Here is a 12,307-nt window from a genome sequence, read left to right on the forward strand (position 1 = left end):
ACCCGAAAGGCTTTCCGTTAGCGCTGGAAAGCGCTGCTGCGCTTTTCGTTTTGAATTTCGCGCCGAAATAAATTTCGTAACCCGAAAAAACATATCGTAACCCGGAACATTTTTTCCAATCTAACTTTTTCGTATCCCGGAAATTTCGTAACGCGATCATTTCGTATCCCGGGGCACCACTGTATTAGAAACAAAAGTATAATCTTTGCCTGCTTTTTGCTGTATAATAGGCAGACTGAGAGTCATCACTAAATGTTTGATTGTTACTCTGTGTCTTCAACTAACCTAAGTACAGCGCGCCCACGCCACACAGGCTTGCTGTATGAAGCTTTGAGCTTATGCATATGGCAAGCCCCATAGGACAAAATGGCGGGTGCGCCACGCACAGCAGCATGCCTCCATAAGAATAAATAAGCTTTCACCTTACGTGTTTTTTCCCATATGCAGGGGTGGGGTAGTGGTGTCTGGAAAGGATCCCCCACATATAGGAAGGGCCCACTGTATTATAAAGTCTGGACCTAATGTAGCCCTCACACAAATCTACAGAATGAATCATATTGAAATACAGAGACTTACAAAGATTCAAAATAAATTTGGAGATGACTTCTGTGAAGCACACTTGTCTCCTTAACTCTAGATGTGTCAGCTGACTCCTTATCCTTTTCTATTCCCCTTTTTAAAACATAAGAACTCCCCAGAATGTTCACTGCTTTTAGCATGCAACCAGATACTGCTCCAAAAGGATAAGAACTTCAATCTCAAATCAGACAAACATATAAGCTAATAAAATATAAGTATCTGAAACTATCTTTGACAAAGACACATTTTTGGTGATACTAAGGAATCCTCTGCATTTGAGGCTTTGACTTTTGCAGATTTTATTATTCACAGATTTAATTGATATGTTTTCTCTAGGCATTTTTAGGTCCTTCAGTGTGATTCTATGGTCAGGTTCTGGCTGATATTCACCACAGAATTGCACTGGAGGATCTAGAGAGGTGTTCTCTCAGGTAAAAAAAACAGTGAGTTTTTATTTGTAGTTTTTCTGTGAAGGTGATCCCAGTAAAGGCAGAGGGCCCACTGTAATTTTTGAGATGCTGAAATATGTTTCACTTTGTAGCTACATTGGTCAAGATCCTCCATCATTAGCTCTGTCTCTGAATTCAAGTCCTTAAAATCGGCCGTAGCAGCCAGGAAGCCACACCAACTGAAGGAATTCCAAGACATAGGGGAGTGGGGTGCTGAACATCCATCCCATTCTTACGAGTGAGCTGTAGTGCAAAAAGTAGTGGCAGGGATGCATCACTATCCAGTGTCCTCCTCTCAGTCATCTCAGAACTCTTTTGATTTGTGAAGCTATCCAGTTTCTAAGGCAGGTTTACGGCATCATAATTACTAAACAAGATGCCAGTGAGCCCACATTTCTATATATCAATTCAATATTTTATTCTTATCAAGAAAACAGACAATTTAAGTTCTTCCCAATCCTGTACCCTGTTTATTTTTTTCTAGACAAATACAATCGAATCAACACAATCATGTTGACAATGCTGAAGACTTGAGTTGTATTAAACTTACAAAAGATAAAGGCATGTATGAGGGCCATGGGCCATTTACAGATAGTTTGAAGGCTCTTTTAAGAAGGAGGATTGCAAGATTAAAAATAAATAAATCGTTTTCAAAATTTAATTGTAAGGAGTCAATTTCAGAGATGAACTAAAAATGATACATTGACAGAATTGGTGGTGGTGGTGGGGAATCTTGCTACCCTCTTTCTTAATTTAAAATGGCATTCAAAACTATCAGCAAATGTTCTGTGGAGGTGTTAAAATGTTCAAATGTCATTATTTCTTTAAATATTTACCTACTAAATCTTCACGAGATACAGCAGAACGTGGAGTACTGGTACCAGGTTCTATCTTTAACGAAAGCCTGTAGTTAAAAAAAAGTATAAGCAAAACAAAAGTTTGCCAATAATATAGAGTAGACTGAGACAGCAGAAAAGTACATTTTTGAGAACATTCAGGTACAGATATAGTTTTTAAAAAATTGGGCTTTGCAGAGGCGTCCAAAGATAAATCAAATTACTTTTGCCCTTACAGTATATACTCAATATGTGTTAACAATATTTCTGTTTCAAACAATTTACACTTCCAGGAGTTCATTGATGATATTTGTAACACAAGTATCAATTTATGATATGAAACTCTGCTTTAGTTTTTAAAATCAGAAATTTTGATTAAAGATCTAGTAGAAGACTCTCCACTCCCTGGTAAAAATAACAATACAGTACATGGACTGGAAATTAAGTAAACTTACTCAATGGTTAAGTTTTCTATCATCATTAACAAAATGGCACATATGAGAATATCTCTATCTATCTATCTATCTATCTATCTATTGTCTCACACCCATAACTGTGAACCTAAAATTCACGCCCAAACACAAATTTTAACTCAGCTACAAAACTGAAATAGACAAGATATGAAACATTCATTATTCTTTTTAAAAAATGCAATATAGGGGCACTCCAGGATTCAGTGCTGAGCCTGGAGGCCCAAGTTTTGACAATGGCCAGGAGTGCTTCTGCACAGTTAAAGCTGGTGCACCAAATTAACCTTTTCCTGAGAAGTCGGATCTGGCCATGGCTGTATATGCCTTTATACTTCTCATTTGGATTACTGTTTTTTCTCTTCAAGATCACAGCAACTGTCGTCTTCCTCTTTGTATTCACGTTTCTTCTTCTAGTCTGGATCTCCAATAAAGCACCCCACACTCTGCGCAGAAAAAACCTCCAAAGCCCCTTCTAAATCTCCATCGTCCACCCATTCTGACTGAGATTCCTCCTGGATCTGTATACTCTCATCTTCTGATTTGGCTACTTTTGCCTCATTTTCCTACTGAAGTTGAATGGGCTCAGCTTCATTCTTCAAATTGCTGGCTTCTGTCCCATCCTCTCTCAAATTTAGATCCATTCTTTTTTCACACTAATCGTCCGGAGGGCAGAGGGTGAGGGGTTGGTGTCCTGCTATCCAATTCCAGTTGGTTTCAACTCTTATCTTCTCCTCACCACACTGTTTTTCTTCTTTTGAACTTCATGCTATAAAACTTTTCCTACCACTTCAGCTTTGGGTTGCATTTATCTGTTGTTCACTGGGATCACCTAGTAAGTTTTTGTTGGATTTTGTGACCTGGCTGGCTTTCTTTTTAGCAGATGAAGTCTCCTCCTTGATTATGGGGGACTTCAGTACCCATATGGATGACATTAATAATCCTACGACTGTACGTCTCTGCTCTGTATTGTCTTCTTTTCATCTCGAACTCTGTTCTAATGCATTCTTTTGGTCATTCCCTAGATACAGTTCTTACAGAAAAATGTGTAACCTCCGACTTCATGGCTAGGAATTTTCCTGTTGTCTGATCATCATTTTGCCTCTTTTGCTCTCTCCCATAATTCACCTCCTCATCAAATTGTCCAAAGCCGCTTTTGCAACCTTCATTCTATTGATCCTGTGACCTTTGGCCAGGCTCTGCATTCTTCATTATCTTCATTAAACTTTGGAGACTCCAGGGATCCAGTGATCTCCTTACTCAATTCTACCTTATTGGCAATCCTTGATAGTTTTGCCTCTTTATTGGTACGTGCGACCTCTTCTAATAAGCCACAGGCCTGGCTCACTCCCATCGTTCAGTTTCTCCATTCTTGTTCTTGAGCTGCCTAACGATTGTAGGGGAAAAACAGGGAATGGGCTGATTTTATTCATTATAAATTTGTTCAGAAGTATTATGCACCTATGATTCAGGCTAAAGACCATGTCTTTTCTCCACATTCGATTCTCTACTAAAACTTTCTACTCTGTTGGTTTCACACTCATTACCACCAAGTGATTTCGGCTATAATTTTACTACTAAGATTGAAACAATCCAACCTTGATTCTCTGCTTTCTTCTTTTACTCTAGCAACTTAATCATCTATAACTGGAACATTCTCTGCTTTTTCTTCTGTTTCACTGGATGAATTATCTAAGCACTTAAATTCTTCTAAATCAACAACCTTCCCTCTTGATCCACTTCCTTCTCGTCTTTTGATTTCTACTGCCCCCTCTATTTTACCTTTTCTTCTTTATACTATCAACCTTTCTATCTCTAATGGCTCCTTCCCTTCTGCCTTTAAGTATGCTCTAGTTTCGCCAGTCTAAAAAAGCCTTCTCTTGATCCATCTTCTCTCTCAAGCTATCAGCCTATCTCACTTCTTCCTTTTCTATCTAAGGTTTTAGAACGTGTTGTTTATTTTTGCTGCCTGGAGTTTCTTACTGCTAATTCTATTAATAATAATAATTTTATTCTTGATCCTTTCCAGTCCAGCTTTCTTCCACAGCATTCGACTGAGACTGCTCTTACTAAGCTCACTGATCATTTTTTACTGGCTAATCTAAAGGTCTTTATTCTATTCTAGTCCTCCTGGATCTCTCTTGCATTTGACACCGTTAATCATGGTCGCTTGGTGGATTTACTCCAAGACCTGGGTTTTGCAGGATCACTTTTAAATTAGTTTAAATCCTACCTATCAAACATATCTTTTGTGGTGGTTACATGAGGTCAGGTTTCTGCTCCCATCTCATTAGCTGTTGGAGTCCCTCAGGGTTCTGTCTTGAGTCCTTTACTGTTCTCCCTTTATACCTTTTCCCAAGGAAATCATATTAACTCCTACGACTTTCAATATCACCTGTATGCTGTCGACACTCAGCTGTACTTCTCTACTCCTGAGATTTCTCTGGATGTTGAGCAGCGATTATCTTCATGTCTTGCTGCTGTGTCTAAGTGGATGAGTGACTGGCACCTGAAGTTCAACATGGCCAAAACTGAGCTACTTGTCTTTCCACCCAAGCCATCTTTGCAACGTTCTTTGTCAATTACTGTGAATGACATTTCTATTCAATCTGCCAATGAGGCCCGTAGTCTTGGCTTCCTATTTGACTCTTTGTTATCATTCACTTCACAGATCCAGTCTACAGTCAAGTCATGCAGATTCTTTCTTCATAATCTTGTCAGAATTCAACCGTTTCTTTCTGTTTCGACGGTGAAGACTTTGGTGCATGCATTGGTGATATGGGTCTTCCTATTAGCCCCCTAATCTCTGTGCAATGCTCAGTGGCCAGGATTATCTACTTTGATCATGGCTCCTCATTCCTTTCAGAATCCGATATAAAATTCTTCTCCTGGCCTTTAAAGCCCTTCATGGTTTGGTTCCCACTTATTTGTCAGTGCTCATCTCTCCTTACTGCCCTCCACGCGCATTGAGATCTTATGACACCGGCCTCCTGACCGAGTCAAGGGTCTGCTCCTCAAATCCACCCCTTCTCCTGTGCGGCTCTTCATGCCTGATCTCCTCCCCACACAATTATGTGACTTCCTCGGCTAACTTTAAGGCTGAATTGAAGACACTCTTGTTTAGGGAGGCATTCCAAATTACTGGTTTTTAATCTGCTGCTTACTTTGTTTTTATTGTATACTAGTTAGTATAATTTTAGAGATATTTAAATCATGTACTGTTGTTGTTTTAAAAGGTTTTTATTCTTTTTTTCTTATTTTATTAGACGCTTACTATGTAAAGCGCTATGCAAACTTTGCAATGCTCTACAAATATATGTTAATAATAAATAATAATAATAATAATCCAGACTATGCTTCCTGATAAAGTCTCTCAGCAAATAAAATTCTTCCAAAACCTTTTTCCAGGTAACATTTTCAGTCTGCTCTTCCAATGGTTGCATCCCCCCCTCCCTAATCCATTTAATAAGATTTTGGCACATAAAGGTTTAACTTTTTGCCTCTGCTGCAACTCCTCTGTTATGAAGTAACACTAGAACCACTCAGAGTTTATTTTTTGTTTCCACTCATCAAAACAAGTTTCACTTTCTCATGACATACAGTACCAGTCTTTTCTTCTCTTCTATCCAATTTTAACTGCAAAGCATATAGTAAAAATAGCCAAATTTCCAATTGTATAAAAGTATTTTCATCATCTCAAGTTCCATATCCTTATCGATGCAGAGGTTGTATTCCACTCCCTTAATATAGTTTTGTAAGACACTCTAAATTAAGTCCCTAGAAATCATATCACTTAAAAAATAGTTCTCTCATAATAATCCAAAAGGCAGAAACTAGCTGAACATCCATTAACCATTGGGTTGAACATTCATTTTGCTCCTTACATACACATATTATTATATAAAGATATACTTAGAAAAGGAAGTGCTGTTGCAGCTAATGTTCATTATGCTTGCAGAAAACTGATGGCTTTATCTCTTGACCCCCCCTCCTTTTTTTTTTTGTTCCTGGTAGACTATAATAGCCTACAGGAACTCCATAGGGTTTACAGAACTTTGTCCCCCGTTTTTCCAGGGGGAAACACACAGGATGGAATTTATTCCTGAACTTGTGCCTGTCATTGCTGCCACTCTCTCCTTCATAGTGCTCTGTGGAGAAGTTATCAGCTGGCTATGTTCTGATAAAGAAGGGAGCCATTACAGAGAGAGAATAGGTAGCAGTGTGGGGACAGAGTTATTAACATCATCATGGATAATTTTCCAAGCAAGGCTTCAATTACTACTCTGGTTTGTACTTCAGCAATAAATCAAATAAGAGTTTAGAAGAACAGAAATTTCAAGCAGTAATAAACCAAGGGCAAGTACTAGCTCATATTTTCATTTATCTTCTATATGAAATACTCATCTGTTTTACAAACAATCTGCAATTAAGTGATACACATTATTTTGAAGTAGATTTTATACTTGAGAGCCAGTGCGGTGTACTCATTTGAGCACTAGGCTCTGGCTCTGGAGATCAGGGGTTGACTCTCTGCTTCACCACAGAAATCCACTGAGTGACTATGGACAAGTCACATTCTGTCAGCCTCAGAGGAGGGTAAGAGCAACCCCTCTCTGAACAAATCTTAACAAGAAAAAAACATGATAGGTTTGCCTTAGAGTTGCCATAAATCAGAAATGACTTGTAAGGTATACAACAACAAATTTTTTTATACTTACTTGTAATTATCATCTTCTACAAACTTTTGAAGCTCTTCTATATACTGTACAGAATTCAGGTATTTTTGAACATGAGGCAACACTGGAATATCTATAATAACAAGCAACATATATCATTTTGTATAGTTTATTATGGTTTCATTCTATCTTTTAAGATGGTCATTAATCAGAACAATTATGGTTCTTACATTGTTCCTTTCCCATATAAACAGGCACTTGGCTAACAGCTATGACAAAAGTGGATTTCTGACAAATCTGACACTGCATTCTGCAGTCCACTCTAATCTAAACAGCAGTAGCTGTGGTGGAGAGGGGGCAGCAATGGCACTACATTTATATTATATTATCCTTGAACCCAAGATAATTTACAGAGCAGCTATAAGTGTACACATACTTGCTGCCTCTCCAATTCTATTTGGCAGGAGTTTTTTAATGTGAACATGAACAACTTCAATCTCTGGTGCCTCCGATTATTAGAGCCCATTGGAAACTGTTACTGGGGATTACTATCAAGACAATGTGTGCACAGATGAATTGCTTCTGTGCAAAGAATTAGAACCACTGCTTGAAAGACCAAAATTATTAAACTTCCCTCTCTCACACCACACTGACATGGTGTAGTACCCAGACAAGAATGTGACACTAACTAATGGCCATTATCTTTCAGCCCCCTCAATACTTTACATCAACCTCCAAAAGGTTAAAATATGCAGACAAGCATGGAAAATAGTCGATTAAACCAGAAATATGCAGAACACTCTATATATACAACGGTATTAAGGCCATGGGTATGAGTTTACAGGAACTAAGCAAAGAAGTGGACGACAGGGAATCTTGGAGATGTCTCATCCATAGGGTTGCCATTGGTCCAAATTGACTCAAGGGCGGTTAAAAAACAACCAATGGAAATTATAGTGTCAAAGCTATTAAATTTTGAGAAGGGTAGCCATGTTATCTGTTGCAGCAAAAACAAATAAATGTGCAATGAAAACCCATAGGTATTTATTCCTTTAGTTTCAATGGGAGTTACTTATAGGTGCACATGTGTATAGCCATGAACCCTAGAATGGGGAGAGAGGGCACACCTAACACTGCATTTGTAACTGGTACAATTTGTAGTTCCTCAGGGGGCTCAAATACACAGAAATTTTGAGGCTCCTGATTCTTGGTTCCTTATAATATGAGGGGGATCAGTTGAGCCCTCCTCCAAATCATCAGGTACCAGGGAGAAACCTCACTAAGACTCCTGCATAGTTGAGCCCCCTGAAGATCTACCAATCAAAAGCATCTAAGTTATATAATTAATATTGCAAGAAAAAGGGGAAACAGTAAACAAAATATCCTATTAAGCATATAGCTATCTATAAACTAGAAGTGCTCTAGTTTATAGCCATAGGGTATTTTGTTTACTATTTCCCCTTTTTCTTGCAATATTAATTATATGACTTAGATAATTTAATAATATTTTCATTTATCTTTTGCTTCATGGTAATCACATTATTAACTGTTCTAATTACTGATCTTCTACACTGAATTCTGTATTGTTACTGTTTTCTAAAAGCATACGTGCAAATAGACAAAATTCATAATGTCAATCTTGGCCTCCCCCCCCCCCTTTAAAATTGGTTCTGGGGTCCCTGTGGATAGGATTGCAGCCTAACAGATTTATTCTACTACACTGTAGACTAGGGTATGTTTTGTCAATTGCATGAAATTATTGCCCCATCTAGGCAGTAATAGTTTGCATTTTACATTCATGCGACCCCACTGTTGAGCTTTTCTCTCTGTAACTGTGCATGTACTCTGCAAGTGAGTGTAACGCCATGCATTTCCTGAAGTGGGAAAGCACAGACTTCAGCACGTCTTGCCTTTCTGGCACTACAAGACTCTTGATTAAATTTTCCTTTCAGAAATATCAAGGATGTCAAAAGCATCAACCCTTCCTGAAACTTAATTCTGATGGCATCTTAATGTAAATAGATCAAGTACCACCAGTTTAACGCCAATTGCAAAAAGAAGCGATAAAGAGGCAATCATTTTCACAACACAAACCTTATCAGTTACAGTTAAGCAATTTTAAAAGCTCAAGATTAATTGGAGAAAATGTATCATGGACTCTATTGTGATTTCACAGAAATTACCTATTCAGGGTGCCACATTTTTAAAGAGATTAACAAATCTACATATAAGCGTATACATATAGGCAATGGCAGATATCAAAAGAAGTACTTTAGAGTAACCTTGGGAACAATGCATTAATTTTTTTATTTTTGAGTCTGAATAGAAGGTATGCACCCTTGTATCTCGTCATTTTTTGATAAGCCTCTCACTTTAAAAAATGGCTTCCAGTCTAACAGAGGGGTTGTAGAGCCCAGAGTGTCCTTATCTGTGCAAGGATTTATTCATGTACAGTGGGACCTTGGCATCTGCAGGGGATCCATTCCTCGACCCCCCCCCAATGAATACCAATATCCATGACACCTCAAGTCCCACTGTCCCCAATGGCGGAACGTGCACACGCTGTCCCTATTGGTGGCGTGGCCACATGCATGTGCAGCCATTGAGGACAACAGGTAGATTGCCATCCGTAGATATACTGTATTTATTTTGGTACCCCATCCCATTTAATTAAAGAGGACAATTTGTATGACAAAATGTTTATGCTAGACAAAAAACATAATGCAGTTGCTGCTCACAAGCCTATTTTATAAAAACATACGCAACTTACCGTATTCACAAGACTGTTGTAAATCTGATATTATTCTAAGTATGTTATTCATTAGATTTGATCTCTGCTCATTTTCCAGAATACTTCCTGTTGATGGGTATGCTGAGTCAATATATGTTAAGTCTGAGAGATAAATACCTGAACAATAGAAGATCACAAAGATATTTCTTCATTTGGAGAACAAAATAAAGAAAACTTCAACTGTATGAACTTAGAATTCAGAGACATAGACATGTTTGTCTGGAATATCAGCACGCAAAGGGATCTTGCAGCACCTTTTGAATGTAACTGTGAGAAAGTTACAGCATAAGCTTTCATAAACTTGGTCTAGTTCCTTAGATGTATACCAGGAAGCCACTGTCTTTGTTCATACCTCTGATAATGTATTGGAGTTTGTGAATATATCCTGTGTATGTACAGAATATAATCTACGTATGAATCAGAGTTGGAAGGAGCCCTAGACCACTGAGTCTAATCCTTTGTTCAACATAGGAATTTCAACTAGCGCATCAGAAACACATCCTCCCAAAAAGAACTGAGGCATGTTACAGACCGCCCTAAAGCAGGCGGTCTGCCGCCGCCGCCATTAGCTGTTCCGAGAAGCCCCAGCGGCCAGACTGTGAGGCTTCCCAGCGCAGCTAAAAAGAAGCGCCGAAATGGGGCTTCTTCTTGGCACCTGGAAGTGGCGGCGTGAGGCGCGCACTCGCGGTGTCACTTCCGCTGCGCCACGTTCGGACGCTGTGCATCCGAGACATAAAGATGGCGGCGCCCATGTGGACAGACGCCGCCATTTACTACGTGTTCCGCGCGTACTAGGAACACGGCTGGTTAGGAAGGTATGACCCTTCCTAACCCTAGCACGCCCCTTTCTAACCCTAGTACGCACAGAGCTCGTACTAAATGGCTGTTTGTAACGTGCCTGAGTTTTTAAATTGTGTCATGTCACAACAGTAAAATTTTACATTTGAGAGCAGAATATATACATTAAAGCATATTTAAAATTCAACAGATTAAAAGCATTTGAATAATGGACAAATTCTGTCTTAAAATTCAACTGTTAAATCTGTAAACCCTTCGGAGCTGTACTCCAAAACATCTTATGCCATTCAGATATTTTGTACAGCTCCCATAAACGCTAGCTAGCATGGTTAAATGGCCAGAGTCATGGGAGCTGTAGACCAAGATATGTGGGAAATTCCACTGAGTTTTGGGTTGCCATGTCCCAATTCTAGGCAGGACAATCACGGGTTTTGGCCTCCAGCCCACTAGCCTCCTCCCTGGCCCTAAGAAGCACGGCCGCATGTCCCTCCCCTTCCCGGCCTCGCAACCAATTAGAGAGGCTTCTGGCTGGAGGAAGGTGCAGGACTTCTAGACACAAAGGCCGCAAGGGGTTTGTGGTCGCAGTGGGTTCCTACTGGCGACTACAAGCCCCAGCGGCCATTGTGACCAGAAGTCCCACCCCTGGAAGCCTCTCTGATTGGCTGCAAGGCTGGGAAGTGGCGGGGCATCCACCCCATCTCAGTTTGGTGGAGGACAGATATGGTAACCCTAACTGAGTTACATGTGCTTCTAAACAATAAGACATTGTCTTTAGTCTTTGTAATGAACCATAAAGAGCTAATAAGCAAAGCCCTCCCCTTCAGTCCATCTGGTGCCTTCCATCCTTGGAGAGAGAGATGCAGACCCAGCACTGTCGGGCCTGGCCTAGATTAAGAAGCCGAGCCCTCTCTCCAGTCCATCTGCCTTGGTCCAGGCCTCAGAGGGAGAGAAGAACTGGATCTGATCCCCTTCCCCACCATCATTTTCCTCTCCTTTTGTGTCGTGTCTTTTTAGATTGTAAGCCTGAGGGCAGGGAACCATCCAATTAAAGTAATAATAATTGTATGCCACTCTGAGTGCCTTTAAGGATGAAGGGCAGGGTATAAATACCATAAATAAATAAATATAAACTTTATTTTTAATGAGTACCATTTCCTACTCCCTTCTTTTTGGTTTTCTATACAATACACAATCATGTTTTTAAGTATGTGCCATGATTCCAGAGTACAGCAATGGCCAGACCAGAATCAGAGGAGGAGGAATCAACGAGGCCAACGAAGCAGGCACCAGGCCAGAACAACACTTTGTAATCAGAAACGCCAAGCCCAAGATTCAACCCAAGCCTGAAACAATATATGTGCCCCTTAAGCCCAGTTCTAGCAATGGACCAGAACCCCACAAGCATGAAATCCCTGGGCGCAATGTACCAATACTAGCAGTGAACCTGGCATGAGCCCCTGAAGAAGAAGAGCAGGGCTAGATTCCAGGCCAGAAGCCTGTCCATGTAGGTGGCCTGATTTTAATTGTTTTACATTTGTATCATTAGGTTTTAAGTGAATTTCTTTTGTGAGCCACCTTGGGTCCCACTCTGGGAGAAACCATGGACTGCCAAAAAAAGGACAAATAAATCGTCCCTAGAGCCAATCAAGCCTGAAATCTCCTTAGAATGACTAGAGTGAGGTTATCATACTTCATGGGATGACGTGATTCA

General features: G+C 39.8%; 1 protein-coding gene across 7 annotated transcripts in view; it reads right to left on the reverse strand.

Moving 5' to 3' along the window:
• Positions 1-12,307, reverse strand: part of RALGPS2 (Ral GEF with PH domain and SH3 binding motif 2) — a 160,848-nt gene that overhangs the window by 42,728 nt on the left and 105,813 nt on the right. For all 7 annotated transcript variants that reach the window (XM_042465681.1, XM_042465680.1, XM_042465677.1 and 4 more), the window contains 3 exons: positions 9,778-9,915; positions 7,050-7,140; positions 1,865-1,932 (listed from right to left, as the gene is read on the reverse strand). In XM_042465681.1, coding sequence (XP_042321615.1) covers positions 1,865-1,932; positions 7,050-7,140; positions 9,778-9,915 — 297 coding nt within the window. The remainder of the gene's footprint in view (positions 1-1,864; positions 1,933-7,049; positions 7,141-9,777; positions 9,916-12,307) is intronic.

The sequence above is a fragment of the Sceloporus undulatus genome, chromosome 4 (genome assembly GCF_019175285.1).
Source record: "Sceloporus undulatus isolate JIND9_A2432 ecotype Alabama chromosome 4, SceUnd_v1.1, whole genome shotgun sequence".
NCBI lineage: Eukaryota > Metazoa > Chordata > Lepidosauria > Squamata > Phrynosomatidae > Sceloporus > Sceloporus undulatus.